The following is a 22,804-nucleotide window of genomic DNA, read 5'->3' on the forward strand; positions in this document are numbered from 1 at the left end:
ACCATAAATTTGTTCTCTAAGTCTGTAAGTCTGTTTCTCTTTTATAAATAAGTTCATTTGTATCATCTTTTTTTTAAGATTCTGCATATAAGCATTATCATATGATATTTGTCTTTGTCTGTCTGTCTTACTTCACTTAGTTATGATAATCTCCAGGTCCACCATGTTGCTGCAAATGACATTATTGTTTTTATGGCTGAGTAATATTCCATTGTACGTATGTACCACATCTTCTTTATCTATTCAACTGTTGATGGACATTTAGGTTGCTTTCATGTCTTGGCTGTTGTAAACAGTGCTGCAGTAAACATATGGGTGCATGTATTAAGACATGGGATTGCAAAAGAATCAGGCATGGCTTAGTAACTAAACAACAAATTCTTTCAAACCATGGTTTTCTCCAGATACGTGCCCAGGAGTGGGATTGCTGAATCATATAGTAGCTCTGTGTTTAGTTTTTTAAGGAACCTTTGTACTGTTCTCCTTAGTGGCTGCACCAGTGTACATTCCCACCAACAGTGTAGGGAGGACTTCCCTTTTCTCCACACCCTCCAGTACCTGTTGTTCACAGACTTTTGGATGATGACCATGCTGACTGATGTGAGGTGATGTCTCACTGCAGTTTTGATTTGCATTCTCTGATAATTAGCAACGTTGAGCATCTTTTCATGTGCCTATTGGCCATCTGTATGTCGTCTTTGGAGAAATGTCTATTTAGGTCTTCTGCCTGTCTTTTGATTAGGTTGTTTGTTTCTTTGATGTTGAGGTACATGAGTTTGTATATTTTGGAGATTAATCCCTGTTGGTCACATCATTGGCAAATATTTTCTCCCATTCTGTGGGTTGTCTTTTCACTTTGTTTATAGTTTGCTTTGCTGTGCAAAAGCTTTTGAGTTTAATTAAGTCCTATTTGTTTAAATTTTTGTTTTTATTTCCATTACTTTCAGAGTCAGATGAAAAAGACTTTGCTGTGTTTTATGTCATAGAGCATTCTGACTGTTTTCCTCTAAGTTTTATAGTATCTGGTCTTATATTTAGGTCTTTAATCTATTTTGAGTTTATTTCTGTGTATGGTGTTTAAAAAAATTTATTTCATTCTTTTACATGTAGCTGTCCAGTTTTCCCAACACCACTTATTGAAGAGACTCTGTTTCCTCCATTGTACATTTTTGTCTCCTTTGTCATAGATTAATTAACCATAGTAACTTGGATTTATTTCTGGGCTTTCTATCCGGTTCCATTGGTCTATATTTCTGTTTTTGTGCCAGTACCATATTGTTTTTATGACTCTAGCTTTGTAGTATAGTCTGAAATCAGGGAACCTAACTCCTTCAACTCCATTTTTCTTTCTCAAAATTGTTTTGACTATTCAGGGTCTTTTGTGTCTCCATAAAAATTTTTAAATGTTTTGTTCTAGTTATGTGAAAAATGCCACTGGTAATTTAATAGGGATTGCATTGACTCTGTAGATTGCCTTGAGTATTATAGTCATTTTGACAATATTGATTCTTCCAATCCAAGAACATGGTATTTCTTTCCATCTGTTTGTGTCATCTTCGATTTCTTTCATCAGTGTCTTACAGTTTTCAGAGTACAGGTCTTTTGTCTCCTTAGGCAGGTTTATTACTAGGTATTTCATTCTTTTTGATGCAATGGAAAATGGGATTGTTCCTTTAATTTCTCTTTCATTGTTAGTGTAGAGAAATGCAACAGATTGCTGTGTGTTAATTTTGTATTCTACAATGTTACCAAGTCCATTGATGAACTCTAGTAGTTACCCAGTAGCATCTTTAGGATTTTTTATGTATAGTATAATGCCATCTGTAAACAGTGAAAGTTTTACTTCTTCTGCAGTTTGAATTCCTTTTATTTCTTTTTCTCCTCTGATTGCCATGGCTAGGACTTCCAACACTATGTTGAGTAACAGTGGCAAGAGTGGACATCCTTCTCTTGTTCCTGATCTTAGAGAAAATGCTTTCAGCTTTTCACCATTGAGTGTGATGTTAGCTGTGGGTTTGTCATATATGGCCTTTATTATGTTGAGGTAAGCTCCCTCTGTGCCCACTTTCTGGAGAGTTTTATCATAAACGGATGTTGAATTTTGTCATAAAGTTGTTCTGCATCTACTGAGATGATCATGATATTTATTCTTCAGTTTGTTGATGGTGTATCACATTGATTGGTTTGTGTATATTAAAGAGTCTTTGCATCCCTGGGATAAATTCCACTTGATTATGATATATGAGCCTTTTAATATATTGTTGAATTTGATTTGCTAGTATTTTGTTGAGTATTTTTGCATTTATGTTCATCAGTGATACTGGCCTCTAATTTTCTATTTTTGTAGCATCTTTGTCAGGTTTTAGTAGCAGGGTGATGGTGGCCTCATAGAATGAATTAAGGAGTGTTCCTTTCTCTGAAATTTTTTTGGAATAGTTTCATAAGGACAGATGTACAATTTTCTCTAAATGTTTGATAGAATTTGCCTGTGAAGCCATCTGGTCCTGGACTTTTGTTTGTTGGGAGTTTTAAATCATAGTTTCAGTACTTGTGATTGATCTTTTCATATTTCTATTTCTTCTTGGTTCAGTTCTGCAAGGTTGTACCTTTATAAGAATTTGTCCATTTCTTCTAGGTTGTCCATTTTATTGGCATATAGTTGTTTGTAGCAGTCTCTTATGATCGTTTGTATTTTTGCGGTGTCAGTTGTAACATCTTTTTCATTTCTAATTTTATTGATTTGAGCACTCTCCCCTTTTTCCTGATGAATCTGACTAAAGGTTTATCAATTTTATCTTTTCAGAGAACCAGCTTTTAATTTCATTGATTGTTTCTTTTTTTGTTGTTGTTGTTGTTGTTGTTTTTTGGTCTATTTCATTGATTTCTGCTCTACTCTTTATGATTTATTTCTTTTTATTAACTTTGGGTTTTGTTTGTTGTTCTTTCTCTAGTTGCCTTAGATGTCAGGTTAGGTTGTTTGATATTTTTCTTGTTTCCTGAGGTAAGATTGTATTGCTATAAACTTCTTTCTACTTCAAGAACTACTTTTGTTGCATCCCATAGGTTTTAGGTTGTTGTGTTTTCACTGTTGTTTGTCTACAGGTTGTTGTTTAATTTCCTCCTTGATTTCATTGGTGATCCATTGGTTGTTTAGTAACAGTGTTTAGCCTCCATGTGTCTGTGTTTTTTACAGTTTTTTTCTCTGTAATTGATTTCTAATCTCATAGCATTGTGGTTGGATAAGATGTTTGATATTATTTTAATTTTCTTAAATTTACTGAGACTTGCTTTGTGGCCCAGCATGTGATTTCTTGGAGTATGTTCCATGTGCACTTGAAAAGAATGTATATTCATCTATTTGGGGATGAAATGTTCTAGAAATATCAGTTAAGTCCTTGTAGTCTAATGTGTCATTTAAGACCTGTGTTTCCTTTTAAATTTTCTGTCTTTATGATCTGTCCTTTGATAAAAGTGAGGTCTTAAAGTCCCTCACTATTATTGTGTTACTGTCATTTCCTCTTTTTATGGTTGTTAGTATTTACCTTAAATATTGAGATGCTCCTATGTTGGGTGCATATATATTTACAATTGTTATATCTTGTTCTTGAATTGATCCCTTGATCATTATGTAGTGTCCTTCTTTGTCTCATGTAACAGTCTTTATTGTAAAGTCTATTTTGTCTGCTATGAGTATTGGCATTCCAGGTTTCTTTTGATTTCCATTTGCATGGAGATTTCCATTCCCTCACTTTAGTCTGTATGCATCCCTAGATCTGAATTGGGTCTCCTGTAGGGAGAGAAAAATAGGTCTTGTCTGTTTTAAGACTAGCAGTCTCTGTCTTCTATTGGAACATTTAATCCATTTATATTTAAGGTAATTATCAGTATGTATGTTCTTATTGATGAAAGTGAAAGAGGAGAGTGAAAAAGTTGGCTTAAAGCTCAACATTCAGAAAACTAAGATCATGGCATCTGGTCCCATCACTTCATGGGAAATAGATGGGGAAACAGTGGAAACAGTGTCAGACTTTATTTTGGGGGGCTCCAAAATCACTGCAGAAGGTGATTGCAGCCATGAAATTAAAAGATGCTTACTCCTTGAAAGGAAAGTTATGACCAACCTAGATAGCATATTCAAAAGCAGAGACATTACTTTGCCAACAAAGGTCCATCTAGTCAAGGCTATGGTTTTTCCTGTGGTCATGTATGGATGCGAGAGTTGGACTGTGAAGAAAGCTGAGCACCAAAGAATTGATGCTTTTGAACTGTGGTGTTGGAGAAGACTCTTGAGAGTCCCTTGGACTGCAAGGAGATCCAACCAGTCCATTCTAAAGGAGATCAGCCCTGGGTATTCTTTGGAAGGAATGATGCTAAAGCTGAAACTCCAGTACTTTGGCCATCTCATGCGAAGAGTTGACTCACTGGAAAAGACTCTGATGCTGGGAGGGATTGGGGGCAGGAGGAAAAGGGGACGACAGAGGATGAGATGGCTGGATGGCATCACGATGGATGTGAGTCTGAGTGAACTCCGGGAGTTGATGACGGACAGGGAGGCCCGGCGTGCTGCGATTCATGGGGTTGCAAAGAGTCAGACACAACTGAGCGACTGAACTGATGTTCTTATTGCCATTTTGTTAATTGTTTTGAATTTGTAAGTCTTTTTTCCTCTTTTGTTCTTGTCTCTTGTGATTTGATAACTAACGTTAGTGTTGTTTTGGATTGCTTTTCTTTGTGGGTTTTTTTTTTTTCATCTATTGTGGATTTTTGGTTTGTGGTTTCCATGAAGTTTTGATACAGTGGTCTATATATAAACAAAACTGTTTTAACTTGCTGGTCCTTTAATTTCAAATGCATTTTCAATATCCTGCATTGTGCTTTCCTCTTCTTATGATTGTGGGTTTTGATATCATATTTGTATGTGGATGATTTCCTACCTTTACTATATGTGTGCTTTGCTGGTGAGCTTTTCCATTCATAATTTTCCTGTTTCTAGTCTGGCCTTTTCTTTTCCACCTAGAGAAGCTCCTTTAGCATTTGTTGGAAAGTTGGTCTACTCGTGCTTAATTCTCTTAGCTCTTGCTTGTCTGTAAAGCTTTTGATTTCTGCATCAAATTTTAATGAGAGTCCAGCTGAGTGGAATTCTTGGTTGTGGGTTCTTCCCTTTCATCACTTTAAATATAGTGTGCCACTCCCTTCTGGCCTGTGGAATTTCTGCTGAAAAATCAGCTGATAACCTTAGGGGAATTCTTACATATGGTTTCTTTTTTTGGTTTTGTTTCTCCACTGTGCAGCTTATGGGATTTTAGTTCTACCAGGGATTGAACTCTGGGATATGGCAGTGAAAGTACCATATCCTAACCACTGGACCAACAGAGAACTTCCCCCTTGTATGTTATTTGTTGCTTTTCCCTTGTTGCTTTTAACAACTTAATGACTAGAGACATATTAATGTATCTTGTTATCTAAGCATTATTGACTGGAAACATTTCAGTATTCACTTACGTAAGAAATTGCCAGCCACAGGCATTAGTTTCTGCAGAAATCTCCCAGTCAATAATGTTTTAATATTTTCTGTCAGTTTGATTACTATGCCTCTCAGCACGGTCTTCCTTGGGTTTATTCTGCCTGGGACTCTGTGCTTCCTGGACTTGGCTGTGACTGTTTCCTTTCCCATGATAGGGTAGTTTTCAGCTATTATCTCTTCAAATATTTTTTTCAGGTCCTTTCTTTTTTCCTTCTGGGAGCCCTATAATGCAAATTGTGTGTTTAGTGTTGTCCCAGAGGTCTCTGAGACCATCCTCTTTTTTTTCCCCCCATTATTTTTTCTTTATTTGGTTCCATGGCAATAATTTACACTGTTCTATCTTCCAGCTCACTTACCAATCCTTCTGCCTCATTTATTCTGCTACTGATTTTTTTCTAGTGTATTTTTCATTTCAGTTATTATTCATCTCTGTTTATTCTTTAGGTTTTCTACCTCTTTGTTAAACAGTTCTTACATCTTCTTGATCTGTGCCTCCATTCTTTTTCTGAGACCTTGGATCATATTTACTGTCAATACTCTGAATTCTTTTTCAGTTGATCCTGGCTCCTGCTTGATTTGAGCTGTCTCTTTTGGAGCTGTGAACTGTCCTTAATGCTGCAGTTTCTACTGTTTACATTTGATCTTCAGTATAACATACTCTCCTAGAGCAGTGCTTACATTTCACCCAACCAAATTTATAAGGGAAAAATTCATATTTTAAAGTTTTATATCATACCTTAAATTTAAAGCTCATTTATATTTTTGTTATGTTAAATGGTTTGTACTAGACTGTGTTAATGTGAGGGAATCTTTCCTTACTTGGGTTTCCTTCTGGGCAAACTTGGAAACAATTGATTCCCACTGGGTGAACTCCTGCTTTTCAGATGCCAGCTCTGGAATCCTTGATCTCAATATAGATGGAGTTTCTGTGATTTTTGCTGTTCACTTGTTGGGATTTTTTTCCAGCCTAGAGGACACTGAAAATAAATCCAGATGTTATTGCCCTAAGATGATTGTGTTCTGGGAACACAGGGACAGAGTGTGCAGCAGGGCTGGGTCGTGACAGAAGAGCACTGTTTGGTTTAGCCTCTTTATTAGTGCCTCTGAGTAGCACATGAGGTTCCCCCCAACCCCAGACATCAAGCAGTTTCTCAGGCAGGGGAAAGATATGCACCAAAAATGAGGGGGAAACATGATTGAGGGAGAAGGGGGAAGACACATTTATTTGAGAGAGTTTTGAGGGTCCCAGGAATAGTGAAGAATACATACACAGAAATCAATCAAGAAAAGTCATGAAACATTGAGATGTGAGGTTGTGATATTTCTAAATACTTTGTTCTCTTTACCCTTTCACTGCTCATTGTTTTTAGAAGGGCAGTGTCTTCAGAGAAATATAGGTCTAGACTTTGCTAGAGGGAGAACAATCATTATTACAGGGTCTTGTTGGATTAATGAAGTTATTAAACTAGTTTTGATGGAATTAGGTCAATTCAGAGGATACCCACTGACCCCAACCCCTATACACACCCACTGAATTTTAGGAAAGAATAGTTATGATGGCTGTGTTCTGTAACTAATGGGATAGCCAAAGGGGATTAATAAGACTGATTTCTGTATTAACCAGGGCTCACTAGGTTTACCACAGCCTTCCAGGTAGGAGAGAGGAAATGCAAAAGTAATCAGCAGTTAAGTATGCTCAGATTCACATGATGATTGCAGTGTTAGTCACCACCAGCCTTTGCCTTAGGTTAAAGGGAAAGTCATTCCCAGATCAGAGTATGATGCCATGTTGGCATAGGCCAGAGAGCAAACAGGGGAAAGAACTCCCATTCTTTTCTGAATCCCTGTTAGGCCCCTGGAAAAAGAAGACTGGAGACAGAAGACAGATGTGATCAAAAGAGAGAGCTTCCAGCCATTCTGACTCCATATTATAAAATTTCAGTTTATTATTGCCTCCTTCAAATGACAGTCTCACTTGCACCTCCTCCCACTGGATTTAAGCCCCTACTCCAGCCCAGTAATTTATTTACCACCTTTTCTAAAAAACACTATCCTTATGTTTCTCTTTTTAACTCATTGTCCAGGGAAGGATTTGAACCATGTTCATTTCTGTACCCCACTACTTAGACCAGTGCCAGGCATAGTCCGCACTACATAAATGTCTGCTTGCTTGAACATCACTCAGGGATTCCTTAGCTTACCTTACTTTGGCTCCTAGCACTGGAAATTCTACAGAGGTAGTAGTTTAGGTTAAGTTGGGATTCAGTCTGATTTTTGAGCTATTATAAAGTCATCTTTTAATTTCATGGCTGCAATCACCATCTGCAGTGATTTTGGAGCCCAAAAAATAAAGTCTGACACTGTTTCCACTGTTTCCCCATCTATTTCCCATGAAGTGATGGGACCAGATGCCATGATCTTAGTTTTCTGAATGTTGAGCTTTAAGCCAACTTTTTCACTCTCCTCTTTCACTTTCATCAAGAGGCTCTTGAGTTCCTCTTCCCTTTCTGCCATAAGGGTGGTGTCATCTGCATATCTGAGGTTATTGATATTTCTCCCAGCAATCTTGATTCCAGCTTGTGCTTCTTCCAGCCCAGCATTTCTCATGATGTATTGTGCATATAAGTTAAATAAGCAGGGTGACAATATACAGCGTTGACATACTCCTTTTCCTATTTGGAGCCAGTCTGTTGTTCCATGTCCAGTTCTAACTGTTGCTTCCTGACCTGCATATAGGTTTCTCAAGAGGCAGGTCAGGTGGTCTGTATTCCCATCTCTTTCAGAATTTTCCACAGTTTATTGTGATCCACACAGTCAAAGGCTTTGGCATAGTCAATAAAGCAGAAATAGATGTTTTTCTGGAACTCTCTTGTTTTTTCGATGATCCAGCGGATGTTGGCAATTTGATCTCTGTTTCCTCTGCCTTTGCTAAAACTAGCTTGAACATCTGGAAGTTCACAGTTCACATATTGCTGAAGCCTGGCTTGGAGAATTTTGAGCATTACTTTAGTAGTGTGTGAGATGAGTGCAATTGTGTTGTAGTTTGAGCATTCTTTGGCATTGCCTTTCTTTGGGATTGGAATGAAAACTGACCTTTTCCAGTCCTGTGGCCACTGCTGAGTTTTCCAAATTTGCTGACATATTGAGTGTAGCACTTTCACAGCATCATCTTTCAGGATTATGACCAACCTAGATAGCATATTCAAAAGCAAAGACATTACTTTGCCAACAAAGTCCACTAGTCAGGGCTGTGGTTTTTCCAGTAGTCATGTATGGATGTGAAGTTGGACTGTGAAGAAAGCTGAGCACCGAGGAATTGATGTTTTTGAACTGTGGTGTTGGAGAAGACTCTTGAGAGTCCCTTGGACTGCAAGGAGATCCAACCAGTCCATTCTAAAGGAGATCAGCCCTGGGTGTTCTTTGGAAGGAATGATGCTAAAGCTGAAAATCCAGTACTTTGGTCATCTCATGCAAAGAGTTGACTCATTGGAAAAGACTCTGATGCTGGGAGGGACTGGGGGCAGAAGGAAAAGGGGACGACAGAGGATAGCATCACCGACTCGATGGACTTGAGTTTGAGTGAACTCCGAAAGTTGGTGATGGTCAGGGAGGCCTGGCGTGTTTCGATTCATGGAGTTGCAGAGTCGGACGAAACTGAAGTGAACTGATAAAGTCATCTGGAATTCCATTTCTTTCCTTCTTTCTGCTGTACCTTTCTAAAGTACCTACTGCATCTTAAGGCTGGTGACCCCCTCAGGGCTGAAGATTGGCTGTCAGCAATTTGTAGCCCATGTCCTTGCTGGACTGTGTTTGCCTATGTTAAGGTAAAAGGACGTTTGGGAGTGTGTTTGAAGAGCCCTAAGATTTTAACTGATCAAACCACTTTAGAAATAATCCGAGTGACCAAGGATTGCCATTTGTGATTGGCTTAGTCCTAAATTCCTTGAATCAATCTTGATGGAAAAGAGAAAAGGGTGACCTAGATTGGCTTAGGTTAGACTAGGTTTACCCTGGAGCTGGTAAGGAGCTTCCTATGAAGCACATGAACTGCAGGAGGAAAGAATGGATGCGTAACTGGAAATCTGACTTATTATGAAGGAGGATATGGTTGTTGTGTGGGCAGCCAGCAAAGTGCACTATTTTAATCCATATTTTTTAGGGAGGCTTACTTTATTTATAAGTAAGAAAAGTAATTTATTACTTTATAAGAAGTTGTTCTCTTCTTTTTATAGAGTCATTTATGAATTTATTGATTGCATGTTATGAAGAATTAATGGTGAAATTATTAAATTTTGAGCATGAGACTCTTTCCTTTATTAACTTAGATAGGTAAAATATTACGTATCAGCACAGGAGGGGGTAACAGTACCAGGCAGCAAGATGACAGTATCAGATTCATCCAGTGTGTATGGACTTTGCATTCTCCAGAAATGCTTTTAATCAGAAAGGCCTTGATCAGGCACTTCAGGGGCTACAGAGATGATAGAAAGGAGATGCTGACCCCCTCCAGACTTCAGGCCTAATCAAGAAAATGGATAAAAGGCTCTGGGGGCTGGGAGGAAATGGCCTCCCTCACAGAACCAAAGCACCCAGAACAGGAACTATAAAACAGTGGGTTCCTGGTGAGCCCTCCAGAGTCCTGGGAGCCTGGATGGTCAGAGAAGATGCTTGGCATCCTCTGTAAATAGCTCTACCCTTTGCACGGTGACAACCGAGCACACCGCTCAGCTGCACAGAGCTAGGGGTCTGGGGCGAGCGACCAGGCCACCCAGTGCCCGGGGCGGAACAGCCCTTACCCTGTCCCTGGTCACTCACTGCTGGCATGGCTGCTTGGCCTGATTCCTGCTGTCACAGCCTGTCATCTAGTGAGGCAGGCAGACAAAAAGCAATCAGATACATAAGATACTCACCAGTGGGGAGAAGGAAACAAAATGGGCAGAGCTGAAAATGTGCAAGAGGTTTAGGATATCTCTAAGGCAATTTGTAAATTGTCTCATGATTACAGTTTTTTTCTGATGATTTCCTCAGGTTAAAAACAAATAACTTTCACTGTTTGTCTCCTAGGTGTACTCTGCAGGTCCCTGATGAACCAAGGGAACCCTCCGCCGTATCCGGGCCCCGGTCCGACAGCCCCGTATCCCCCTTATCCATCACAACCAATGGGGCCTGGGTTCTACCCTCCAGGACCTCCAGGGGGACCCTACCCACCTCCTCAGGGCGGGTACCCCTACCAAGGATACCCACAGTACGGCTGGCAGGGCGGACCTCAGGAGCCTCCTAAAACCACAGGTACTGTGATGTCAATGGGGTGGGTATACAGTCGGCCCTCCGTATCTGTGGGTTCTGTACCCATGAATTCAACCAACCACCAGATTGAAAATATTTGGGGAAAGAAATTCTGGAAATTTCCAAAAGGCAGAACTTTTTGCTGCACTCTAGAAACTACTTGCATAACATCCATGTTGTATTTACAACTATTTATACAACGTTTACATTGTCTTGGGTGTTATAAATAATCTATAAGTGATCTAAAGCATACAGAAGGACATGTGTAGGTTATATGCAAATTCCTTTCATATAAAGTATTTATATATAAGGCACTCGAGGCACCACAGGTTTTGGTATTATGTGGGTCCTAGAACAAGTCCTCACGGACACTGAGGGACGACTGTGTGTGTACCCGGGTGCACGTGTGCAGTCCCACACCACCAAAGGAGATGTTTGCTTTGCATGTTTTCTTTGGCAGAGGAGAAACTCTGGCCTCTGTGTGTGCTGTGGTTGACATTCCCAAAGCTTGGTGACTGCATAGATTGGCTTCTGACTCAGGAGAGTTGACTCAGCTCTGCTTCCTCCTTCATATCTCTTGACCCCTTCCTTCCTTCATTTCACTTCCTGGCTGGCATGTTTTTTGAGGGGACCTCCTCAAGCAGTGAATGGGGGCAAATTAGCAGTTGGATTCTTGCTCTGGCAGCCAGTTTTGTTTTCCAAGTTTAGCCTGTTGGGACTATTTTATCTCTCAATGTCTTGGCCCTCAAGTCATCCTCTTGCCCCTGCTGTTGAGGTTGGTTCTCTTTGCTCATATGTTTTCATAGTTCTGTGTAACCTGCTAGCTGAGTCGTCAGCAGGCTTGTGGTCCTTCTTGTGTGCTAGAACAGTGCTTCTCAAAGTTTACTCCGGAGACAAGGGCCAGTCCGTGAGCAGCCATCAGCCTGCCATGAGGTAAATACTGAAAGTGTAAACATTTTTAGAGTAAACATCTAAAAACTTTGAAAATAGTTTGACATTGCCGTGACATTCAAGCCTGTAATCTCGTATTTTACAGAAAGTAGCAGTCTGTGAAGGGTTAGGAAGGAAACATCTTGAGAAGCACTGTGCTACATGTCTGGGTGACTGCTGTGACTGTTCTATAACCTTTTGGTTTGCAGAATTGTTGCTGTCTTAGCGCTTTCAGCTTTTGAATATAGCTCATTCTTACTGAGTGCTTATTATGTGCCAGGTGCTTTCCTAAGAGCTTTATATACATTCACATTTAATCCTTGCAACAGTCTTACGAGGTTATTCCCATTTTACAGTGAAGTGATTGAGGCACAGAGTGGAGTAATGACTTGCCCAAGGCCACCCAGCTAGAAATGGCAGAGCCCAGATCTGAATCCTGACAGGTTGACTGTGGACTCTGTACCTGTATCTTATTGCTGTTGTCCCTCTCCTCTCTTTTCTGAACTGCCGCATTCATCTGAATTTTAGAACCTTAAGCTGCCTCAGAGATTTTCTGAGGTTAATTTATAGTTTAACCCCTAAGGTTAAATTTTATAGTTTAACCCCTTACTAATCGAAAGTAGTAACAGAATTGAAGGTTCTTTTTATTTCAGAATTTGAGGGTTCTTTAGAATGGGTGGATACCAAAGAAGAAAAATAGGTTTAAGAGGAGTTGTGGGCTCAGTGTGGGAAACATTACACTTTTATGGTATTAAGTCAGAGGCTATATTAAGGTTGAATAGATTTGAATACCTTTAAAAGATTTAGTTTATTTTGAAGAAAAACTTTTACAATCCAAGGTTCTGTTTCTGTTTTAAAGTGTTACAACATGTGTTTGGAGGAGTTCAGGAAGTACAACCAGTATAATCAGAATAGTTGGCATCCAGGTCTGTGACATCAGAGGGGGATTTCCTGAAAATAAAGCTCAGTTTCTAGGTTTCTGTTTCAAAATAAGGTAACCCTGTGATGAATGAAAGAAGACAGTCTGAAAAGACCACATAATGTATGTGGTCTGTTTATGTGCAATTCAAGACTAAGCCAAACTAACCTGTGATTCTGGAGATCAAAATAGTGGAGTGGGGGGCTAGGGTGGGGTTTGTTATTGACTGGGAAGGGCACAGGGAACCTTCTGGGTATTGGGAGTATGCTTTTATCTTAATCTGGGTATAAACATTTTACAAGCCTCAAACTTTTTATCTGTGCACTTTAGTATATATGTCAATAAAAAAAAAAGTCAGCCCAGCATTTGTATTGAACAATAGACTCAGTCCAGTGCCTCCCTAGGTTGTATCTTTCACCCAGAGCCCTTCTGGCCTATACAATACAGGCAATACAGGCCTTCCGAACATTTCCGGGCCTGTATTGTTTGTACTGATTATAAGTAGCATTCAGTGGACTGGAATGTTCCAGAGCTCGTCTAGAATAAGTGCTTCCTGGGCTCATGCAGAAAGTATTCATGGGTTTGGCCCTCTTTCTTACCTTTGGTGTCATTTAAGTGTTAATATTATGTCAGCATTTTTGAGGAAAAAATAGGATCTTAATTGTTCTTAGGATTAAAAGGTTCTTTCAGTTCAGTGTTATCAATTTGTCATGATTTCATAAATGCATTTAAAAGCTGTTGAACATCCTTCTCTACAGGATTTCTCACTGACATCAGCCTGGGTTAATTGCCTACACCCATTCTGCGCCAGACTTGGCAGGCGATGCCAGATGGTGAAGTCCTTCTCTCAGTCTGGGTTCTGGGGGATCCAGATTCTGTGAATGGGACCCTCTGACCCCCCTCACTAAGGGATGCACCTTTAGGGAACCCATTTCATTTATTTCTCTCTGTTGCTCCTGGAATCTTCAGTCAGAATCATTCTTGGGGCCTATATTCTAAGCACAAGAATTTGAGCGCTCTGCAGAAATTTAAAGGGTTTTTTTCCTCTAGCAGGATGATTTTAGATGTATCTACTGCTGCATATGCCATCTCTCAGCTGGAGTTCTAGTGTGTAGTCCATTCTGTTAATAGCCACCCAGGTGGAAATTATTCCAGGGTGTTAGTGAAAGTGAAAGTCACTCAGTCGTGTCTAACTCTTTGCGATCCCATGGACTATACAGTCCATGGGATTCTCCAGGCCAGAATATTGGGGTGGGTAGCCTTTCCCTTCTCCATGGTATCTTCCCAACCCAGGAATTGAACCCAGGTCTCCCGCATTGCAGGCAGATTCTTTACCAGCTGAGCTGGAGGGGGTCTTAGCTATTCTTAATTGATATTTGGTAATTAGTAAGGATTTAATAAAGATGTGTTGAATGTACAAGAAGGTGGGTAGATGGCTGATCTAAGCAGACCCTTCTTTGGTACTCTGTTTATAGTTCAAATTTCACTTTCTCAGATACTCTATATTTTTTAAGCATTTGTTTTCCTCAGCAAACCAGCTTTTTGGAAACCATGTGATTGGAAGGAGCAGGTGTTTGTGAGAATCAGGCTTCCCTGGGGAGCACACCCTCACTATGTCAAGGGTCTCCGGGGATGATTTTTAATAATAATAATAATAGTTAATATTTCTTCCATTGACATTAGCTTCACATGATTGTCACAATGACCCTCTGGCATTAGTCCCGTGTTATAGTGGAATATGAAGCTCAGAGAGGTTGTGTTTCAGTTACTATTGTATAACATATCACTCTGAAACTAAGTGGCTTAAAACAACAGTGATTTATTATTTCTCATGGTCCAGTGAGTTGGCTTTAGGGGATCTCTCCTGGGGTCACTTGCATGACTTAATTCAGCTGTCAGCCTGGCTGGAGCTGAAATGTCCAAGACGACCTCACTCACATGACTTAGACCTCGTTTACCTCCATGAGGCTTCTCTCTGCACATCTCCCTGTCCTTCAAGAGTGTGAAAGTAGCAGCTGCCAGGCTTGTGATAGTGAGGCCCAGAACTGGCTCCGCCTTGCCCTGTATCCTGTTGCGCAAAGGCTGGCCAGGTTCAACAGGAGGGGAAATCGATGCCTTCTCCCCTACTTCTGCTTTTTACTTCAAGTGTACAGTCCAGTGGGTTTTGGTATAGTCACAGAGTTGTGTGACCATCACCACTAATTCCAGAACATTTTCATCACCCTGAAGAGAGACCCTTTGGCAGTTATTCCCCATATCCTTAAATCTCCTCCTCCATTAATTTATTTTCTGTCTCTGTAGATTTGTCTGTGCTGAACTTTGAATCATGTAATATGCAGTTTTTTATGACTGGCTTCTTCTACTAAGTGTAATGTTTTCAAAGTTCATCCACATTGTAGCAAATATCAGTGCTCCATTCCTTTGCCAAATAATATTGTATGGATATACCATATTTTATTCATCCTTTCATTAGTTGATATATGTTTGCTTTTGAAATATTATGAATAATACATAAATGGCTGTTACAAACATTGGTGTAAAACAGACCTCAGCTCACTAGGAGGAACAGGGGCTTCCTAGGTGGCTCAGTGAGGTAAGGAATCTGTCTGCAGTGTGGGAGACGCAGGAGATAGGGGTTCAATCCCTGGGTCGGGAAGATCCCCTGGAGGAAGAAATGGCAACCCACTCCAGTATTCTTGCCTGGAGAATCCCATGGACAGAGGAACCAGGCGGGCTACAGTCCATAGGATTGCAGATTTGAATGCAACTGAGCAGGCACACACTAGGAGAAACTGCATGTGAATCCAGGGTGAGAGGAGCTGTTGGTGGCCGTCTTGGCAATTGGTCCACCACGCACCAGCCTTTGCTTTTAACAGTTCACATCCCTCCCAAGCGAAAAATATACCCACCCCCTTACTAGACTATCAGATGTCTCATCCAGTAACTACCTTGGCTTGGAGTTAAGGATGTCACCACTGAGGATGGCCTCTAACCAGCCATGTTGCTCCCTTCAGTCCCTGCTCCTCATTCTCATTCTGCCCAACCCTACAGAGAGATCAAACAGAATATCAGCACCTCCTTGAAACTTTCCCTCCCGAATCCCACACCTTCCTTAGAACTTAGCACTCCTAGGTGCTTCAGCTGCACTCCATACAGACTTCTTTCAAAGTGCTTCCTCTCAGCAAATTCAGTTAGGTTTCATGTTCTGTAAAGAACCTCTTAAATGACTGACTGCAGTCAACCTTGCTCTTACTGTTTTAGTTTAGACTTCCACCATTTGTGTTAGTCAAGACTCATAAGACTGCAAGTAATAGAATCTCAGCCTTAAATATTAACGAACAACAGAGGATCTTCAGAGACCTGAGTAAAGGCCCCAAATGATAAGACAGGAAAAAGGGTCACTGAGGGAACAGAGGCAACACAGGGAGCAAAAACCTTGCTACAAAAAGAAAGGGAGGAGAGGAATCTTATATTCTTAGATGTGCAAGGAGATTTCTTATTGAAATAAGAGGAGGGATGCTCTATAAAAAGCAACTCAGGAAACAAAAGCACTTAGGAAAGGAGCTGTATCAGCCCAAGGATTGGGTTCAAAGACCCATTTGGAAAGCCAGGTCTTACCAAACCAGAATTTAAGGCTTTTTCCCTCAGGTGGAAGTTTGACATATGTTTTGGGTGTCTACTACTACGTAGTCAGTCAGTTTAGTTGCTCAGTCTCGTCCGACTCTTTGCGACCCCACGGACTGCAGCATACCAGGCTTCCCTGTCCATCACCAACTCCTGGAGCCTACTCATGTCCATCGAGTCTGATGCCATCCAGCCATCTCATCTCTGTCGTCCCCTTCTCTTCCTGCCTTCAGTCTTTCCCAGCATCAGGGTCTTTTCCAGTAAGTCAGTTCTTCACACCAGGTGGCCAGATTATTGGAGTTTCAGCTTCAGCATCAGTCCTTCCAGTGAATATTCAGGACTGGTCTCCTTTAGGAGGGACTGGCTGGATCTCCCTGCACTAATACTACATTACTATGTAGTAAGTTACCCTAAATCTTGCCATTAAAGATTCTGTAATTTGGCAGAACTTGGCCAGAAAGATGTGTCTCTGCTCACTGGGGCTGGAGCATAGAGGATGACCTAGAGGGGGCTGGGCTGAGTCTGTGTGCTTTCTGCCCTTGAATAGGATTTACAAACTTTCCTTCTTGGCTTTCATATTTATAGCTGTCTAAAGGGATACTCTTGGTTTGGCTTACACCTGTATCACAGAGGAAGAAGCTATTTGGTTTGGCAGATTCTTTGGAAGGGAGAGGGGAGTGGGAGCATGACTGTGGCTGTCTCACTGCTGGGAGGGGTCAGGTGATGCACAGGCTGAGAAGTTACTCTTTTCATCTGTATGCAGTCCAGGCTTGGGCTTTTCCACTCCTGGCTTGATCTGACCCTTTTATTTCCCATGAAAGTTTAAGTTTTGTAGTATTCTGTCAGTTGTTTCAGTTTCAGTTAAATCTTATACTTCTTCATTATAACAAGAAATTGTTCTTTCAAAGGCAAAAACGAAACAAACAAAAACACCCAAATGCCTCTGGTGTCCTTTCGCCCTCCAGCTCCCTCCACATGGCCCCACAGTGTGACAGCCTCAGGAGGTCTGGGCTCCTTTGGCAACTCCTTTGGAGTTGCAAAAGTAGCAACTCCCAGGCCTTCCTTAAAAAAAAAAAAAAAGAAACAAAAAACTTTTCATTTAACTTCTAATTTTGAAAAAATTCTGGACTTTATAAAAGCTTTGCAGAAATAGTACAAGCAGTTCTGTGTACCTTTCACCCAGATTTCCCCAAACTTTGTATAACTTCAGAGTAATGATCAGCCTGGCTTTTTCACTGCCCGGACTCACAAGTCTCAGCACGTCACTTCATCACACTCTTTGGTGGCAAAGCCACATCAACATGAGTAGGAAGATCGTCGGAAACCCCCAGGCCCTGGTGCGGGTGAGCTCATGCTCAGTGAAGCATTCTAAATAACGAAAGTTTCTAGGTTCTTGGCAATATGCCATAGTAACAAAACTATTTAAGGTGGCAGTTAAACACAGCAACATCTCCAGTCTTATGTCAGAAAATAGGCCATCTGTCTTTTTAAGGAAAATTCTGTGAATTGGTTAGAAAGTCCTGAAGTCAGAGGTTTTTAAATTCTGTCACCAAAATTGAAATAGCTCCCACTCGGCTACCTCAAATCATCGAAGTGTCTGGTTGCCCAGCTGATCACCCTCCCAAGCTCATGGGAGACGTCACTCACCAATTCCAGCTCTATCTGCTCAGCCCAAATGTGGCTTCAGAAGCCTCCTTAGCAAAGGGTCCTAGGCAGCAGCCATGAACAAGGCTTAAATTGTTTGTTAGGTAGGATGTGGCCATTTACCATTCCTTATTCAGCCAGTGCCCTCTTTCTTCAGTTCAGTTCAGTTCAGTCTCTCAGTCGTTTCTGACTCTTTGTGACCTCATGAACTGCAGCACACCAGGCCCCCCTGTCCATCACCAACTCCCAGAATTTACTCAAACTCATGTCCATTGAGTCAGTGATGCCATCCAACCATCTCATCCTCTGTTGTTCCCTTCTCCTCCCACCTTCAGTCTTTCCCAGCATCAGGGTCTTTTCAAATGAGTCAGCTCTTCGAATCAGGTGGCCAAAGTATTGGAGTTTCAGCTTCAACATCAGTCTTCCGGTGAACACCCAGGACTTATCTCCTTTAGGATGAACTGGTTGCATCTCCTTGAAGTCCAAGGGACTCTCAAGAGTCTTCTCTAACAGTTCAAAAGCATCAATTCTTCGGCGCTCAGCTTTCTTTATAGTCCAACTCTCATATCCATACATGACTACTGAAAAAACCATAGCTTTGACTAGACAGACTTTTGTTGGCAAAGTAATGTCTCTGCTTTTTAATATGCTGTCTAGGGTGGTCATAACTTTCCTTCCAAGGAGTAAGTGTCATTTCATGGCTGCAGTCACCATCTGCAGTGATTTTGGAGCCCCCCAAAATAAAGTCAGCTACTGTTTCCACTGTTTCCCCATCTGTTTGCCATGAAGTGATGGGACTGGATGCCATGATCTTAGTTTTCTGAATGTTGAGCTTTAAGCCAACTTTCTCATTCTCCTCTTTCACTTTCCTCAAGAGGCTCTTGAGTTCTTCTTCACTTTCTGCCATAAGGGTGGTGTCATCTGCATATCTGAGGTTATTGATATTTCTCCCAGCAATCTTGATTCCAGCTTGTGCTTCATCCAGCTCAGCATTTCTTATGATGTACTCTGCATATAAGTTAAATAAGCAGGGTGACAATATATAGCCTTGACGTACTCCTTTTCCTATTTGGAACCAGTCTGTTGTTCCATGTCCAGTTCTAACTGTTGCTTCCTGACCTGCATATAGGTTTCCCAAGAGGCAGGTCAGGTGGTCTGTATTCCCATCTCTTTCAGAATTTTCCAGTTTGTGGTGATCCACATAGTCAAAGGCTTTGGCATAGTCAATAAAGCAGAAATAAATGTTTCTCTGGAACTCTCTTGCTTTTTCGATGATCCAGCGGATGTTGGCAATTTGATCTCTGGTTCCTCTGCCTTTTCCAAAACTATCTTGAACATCTGGAATTTCTCAGTTCACGTTTTGCTGAAGCGTGGCTTGGAGAATTTTGAGCATTACTTTAGTAGCGTGTGAGATGAGTGCAATTGTGCGGTAGCTTGAGCATTCTTTGGCATTGCCTTTCTTTGGGATTGGAATGAAAACTGACCTTTTCCAATCCTATGGCCACTGTTGAGTTTTCCAAATTTGCTGACATATTGAGTGTAGCACTTTCACAGCATCATCTTTTAGGATTTGAAATAGCTCAACTGGAATTCCATCACCTCCACTAGCTTTGTTCGTAGTGATGCTTTCTAAGGCCCACTTGACTTCACATTCCAGGATGTCTGTCTCTAGGTCCTCTTTCTTAGAGATACTGAAATACAGAGAGGTTTAGTGACTTGCCGAGATGCTTGTATTTTTATAAGGACATCAGTCCTGCTGCTGCTGCTGCTGCTGCTGCTAAGTTACTTCAGTCGTGTCTGACTCTGTGCGACCCCATAGATGGCAGCCCACCAGGCTCCCCCATCCCTGGGATTCTCCAAGCAAGAACACTGGAGCGGGTTGCCATTTCCGTCTCCAGTACATAAAAGTGAAAGTGAAGTCGCTCAGTTGTGTCTGACTCTTCACGATCTCATGGACTGCAGCCAGGCTCTTCCATCCATGGGATTTTCCAGGCAAGAATACTGGAGTGGGGTCATAAGTCCTGAATCCAAGCTAAATGCATTTCCTCTTTACTGCATGCTGCTGCAATCCAGCACTAATTCCACAGCAGCCCTCAGACATCCATCCAAGGAAAGTAGCTTCTTCTCAGCCTATTTCTTCCCGCCTCCCCCTGTTTCCTCCCTCCCCCTCAGCCCCCAGCCACAGAAAGAAACACAGAAAGCTGGTAGTTATAGCAGGGATAACCACTTTCCTGGTAGGCAGGTGGCAAGTGTGATAAAAGCTGGATTCAAATCCCCTTGTTAATGCTGGACCTGGGCAGATTGCTTAACCTCTCTGATCTTTGAGTGTGCCTGCTTCCCCTTGTAAGCTTCATGAAGGTGATCTTTTTCTCTCAGCCTCTGTTTCCACAGAACCTAGAACAGTGCTGACTCATGGTATATGCTCAGTAAATGTCTGCTGAATGGATGGAAATAACATCAGTTCGAAAGATGTTTGTGAATTCATGTTCCATTTCTGGTCCCCTTTCCCTTTGAGACTCTTCCCTTGCTATTTAATTGTCGTAGGTCCAGATACTGGGCTTTTATTCATGTTCTTCTGGGTTAGGACTGACATTTGGCAATGTATGGATATAAAATGAAATGAATTCTGCTTCAGCAGAGTCCCTAGGATGTCCCCATGGAGTTCAGAAGGCTGATTGGCCTTTGTGCAGGGTTTCTGAGCCTGTAAAGTGTGCCTGTTTTTGCTCTTTGTAATTTGAAGATGCAAAAGGTGAGTGCTTGCGGCAGGAGAGCCCTACCCAGGTCACTGGCCAACCAGCCAGCCTGTCCCCAGTCCGCAGCGGCCTGTCCCCAGTCCACAGTCGGTGCAGGCTGGCACCGCGGCCTGGTTTGCCTGCGCACCACCTTCATGTCTGACGCTGCTCTTTCACTCAGTGCAGGGGTAAACAAAGAATTGAATGATCCAGAGTCTCTGCTAAGAAATTACAGCTGGCTTGTTTGAGCCATTTATGCTTTTTTTTAAAATCAGAAACTCTGATGAGGCATTTTTCATTGCCCCGGGAAGCCTTTCCAGCGCAGATAAAGTCCAGCTTAGTACCTTCTTTCTTCACCAGGTGTCAGATGACAGAATGTCCTGGCAAGGACTCTGCGTGGAGCCACCAAAAGCCACACTGGCTCAGGAATCTAGGTGGAGTCTCTCCAGTTCCCTGAGCTTCTGCTTCCTTATCTGTCCTACTGTGATCGCAGGACTGAGGCAAAGCACAAACAAAGTCATATACCATCCAGTGTACAGGCAGCGAGGACTCAGCATCCTCCCTTGGCCCACACCACTTTTCTGAATTTTTATTTGTGGGTGGATGGGGCTGCTGAAGACAGGAAGCCCCCAGGGGAAAGGTGGGGATCCCAGTTGCTGAGAGTCATTCCTGATCTCCCCCCAAGAATCCCCACCGGCCTGAGGCAGCTATGGGACCCTCAACTCCAGAGTCACGTCATCTGCCTTATAGCTGGTCTCCCTCCTGCTCTTGCCCCTGCTGTCTGCTTTCTCCCCCAGACCCTCTAGATGCTTCGCTTGTCACTCAGAGTAAAACCCAGTCCTTCGGTGACCAGCCAGGCCCTCCGTGGGCAGGCTGCCGCTGTGCACTGCTCCAGTGCTCCTTGGTATTTGTGCTATTTGCTGTTCCCTTCCCCTCTGCCTTTCTCTTTGCTCCGAAATCGACCCGGCCTGTGTTCTCTTGATTCTTGCTCAGCTGTCACCTAGTCAGAGAGGCCTTCCACCCACCTTCCCTCTCCCCACCCCATTAAATATGACTCCCTAGCCTGCACTCTCCGCACCCTGCCCGCCTCTTTCCCCTTCCCAGCACGGTGCTCCCGGTGCTCCCGAGTTCCTTGGCTGCCTTCGTCCTCCTGCTGGAACGTAGGTTGCTGGGAGGCGGGGCCTTTTGTGTGCCATGTTCACTACTTGATGCCAGGGTGCATTGGCTGGCAGGCTGTCCCCTCCCCGTGTCCTCTGCCTGCACAGGTGTCTCTGTAGCACCCGCTTGTGACGTTACCTTGGGTTCCTCTCCCTTCTCATCTTCTCTGTATAGAATCCTGGGAGTGGCTCTGAGTTTTTGCTGTGGGTCAGACCTGGTGCTGAACACTATATATCCTTCAGCTTTTAATTAGGGGGACAGCTCCATGAGGTGGGTCTTATTAAAGAAGAGTTTGCCCAAGGTCAGAGCTAGTAAGTGGCAAGCAGTCATTCTAACACCATGTGTGACCTGAGACAGACCCAGTGACCACAAGGAGGAAGTCTCTAGAAAGGGAGGAGGAGGAAGAAGATGAGCAAGGAAGGGGTATGAGATGGAGACAGTAAGGTTCCCAGAGCTGGCACAGTAGCTGGTAGTGAGTAGGGTTTCCAGAAAGAGCTATGGAAAGCATCAATCCCCAGGGCCTGTCCAGACAAAGGCACAGAAATGGGGCAAAAGGGACAAGTTGCCTGTGATCTGAGCCAGCCTGAACACACTCCCTCCTTAACCAGGAGGAGGTGGGCTGCTTGTGGGGTCGTCCGGAGATCTGTGGCTCTTGACAAGGGCTGTGGCACCAGTATTTCTCTCAGCACTGGAGACCTCCCCTCTCCCTGATGGAGGGGGTCCAGGACCGCGGCCCACTGGGCTTTCAGCTTGCACATCCTTACTTTGGAGAGAAAACTGCTCCTTCTTACTTTTGGTCATGGTCTCTTGGCTTCCATTTAGTTTGAGGCTTTGCTGCTGGCCTGGGTTTCTGTGTGATAGGCCAGAAGTTTTGATTTACCTGAGGATAAAGAGGTTTTGGGAAGAGCTGTTCCTCACCTAACCCTTGAGTGTGCCAGAGTAGAACCTATACAAATTAAGGATTTAAACATCTCTTTTCCCTTCCTA

General features: G+C 42.4%; 1 protein-coding gene across 1 annotated transcript in view; it reads left to right on the forward strand.

The window, feature by feature from the left end:
- CYSTM1 (cysteine rich transmembrane module containing 1) overlaps positions 1-22,804 on the forward strand; it is a 69,865-nt gene that overhangs the window by 15,755 nt on the left and 31,306 nt on the right. The window contains exon 2 of the mRNA XM_042250959.1: positions 10,589-10,813. Coding sequence (XP_042106893.1) covers positions 10,609-10,813 — 205 coding nt within the window. The 5' untranslated portion in view covers positions 10,589-10,608. The remainder of the gene's footprint in view (positions 1-10,588; positions 10,814-22,804) is intronic.

The sequence above is a fragment of the Ovis aries genome, chromosome 5, assembly GCF_016772045.2.
Source record: "Ovis aries strain OAR_USU_Benz2616 breed Rambouillet chromosome 5, ARS-UI_Ramb_v3.0, whole genome shotgun sequence".
Classification (NCBI taxonomy): Eukaryota; Metazoa; Chordata; class Mammalia; order Artiodactyla; family Bovidae; genus Ovis; species Ovis aries.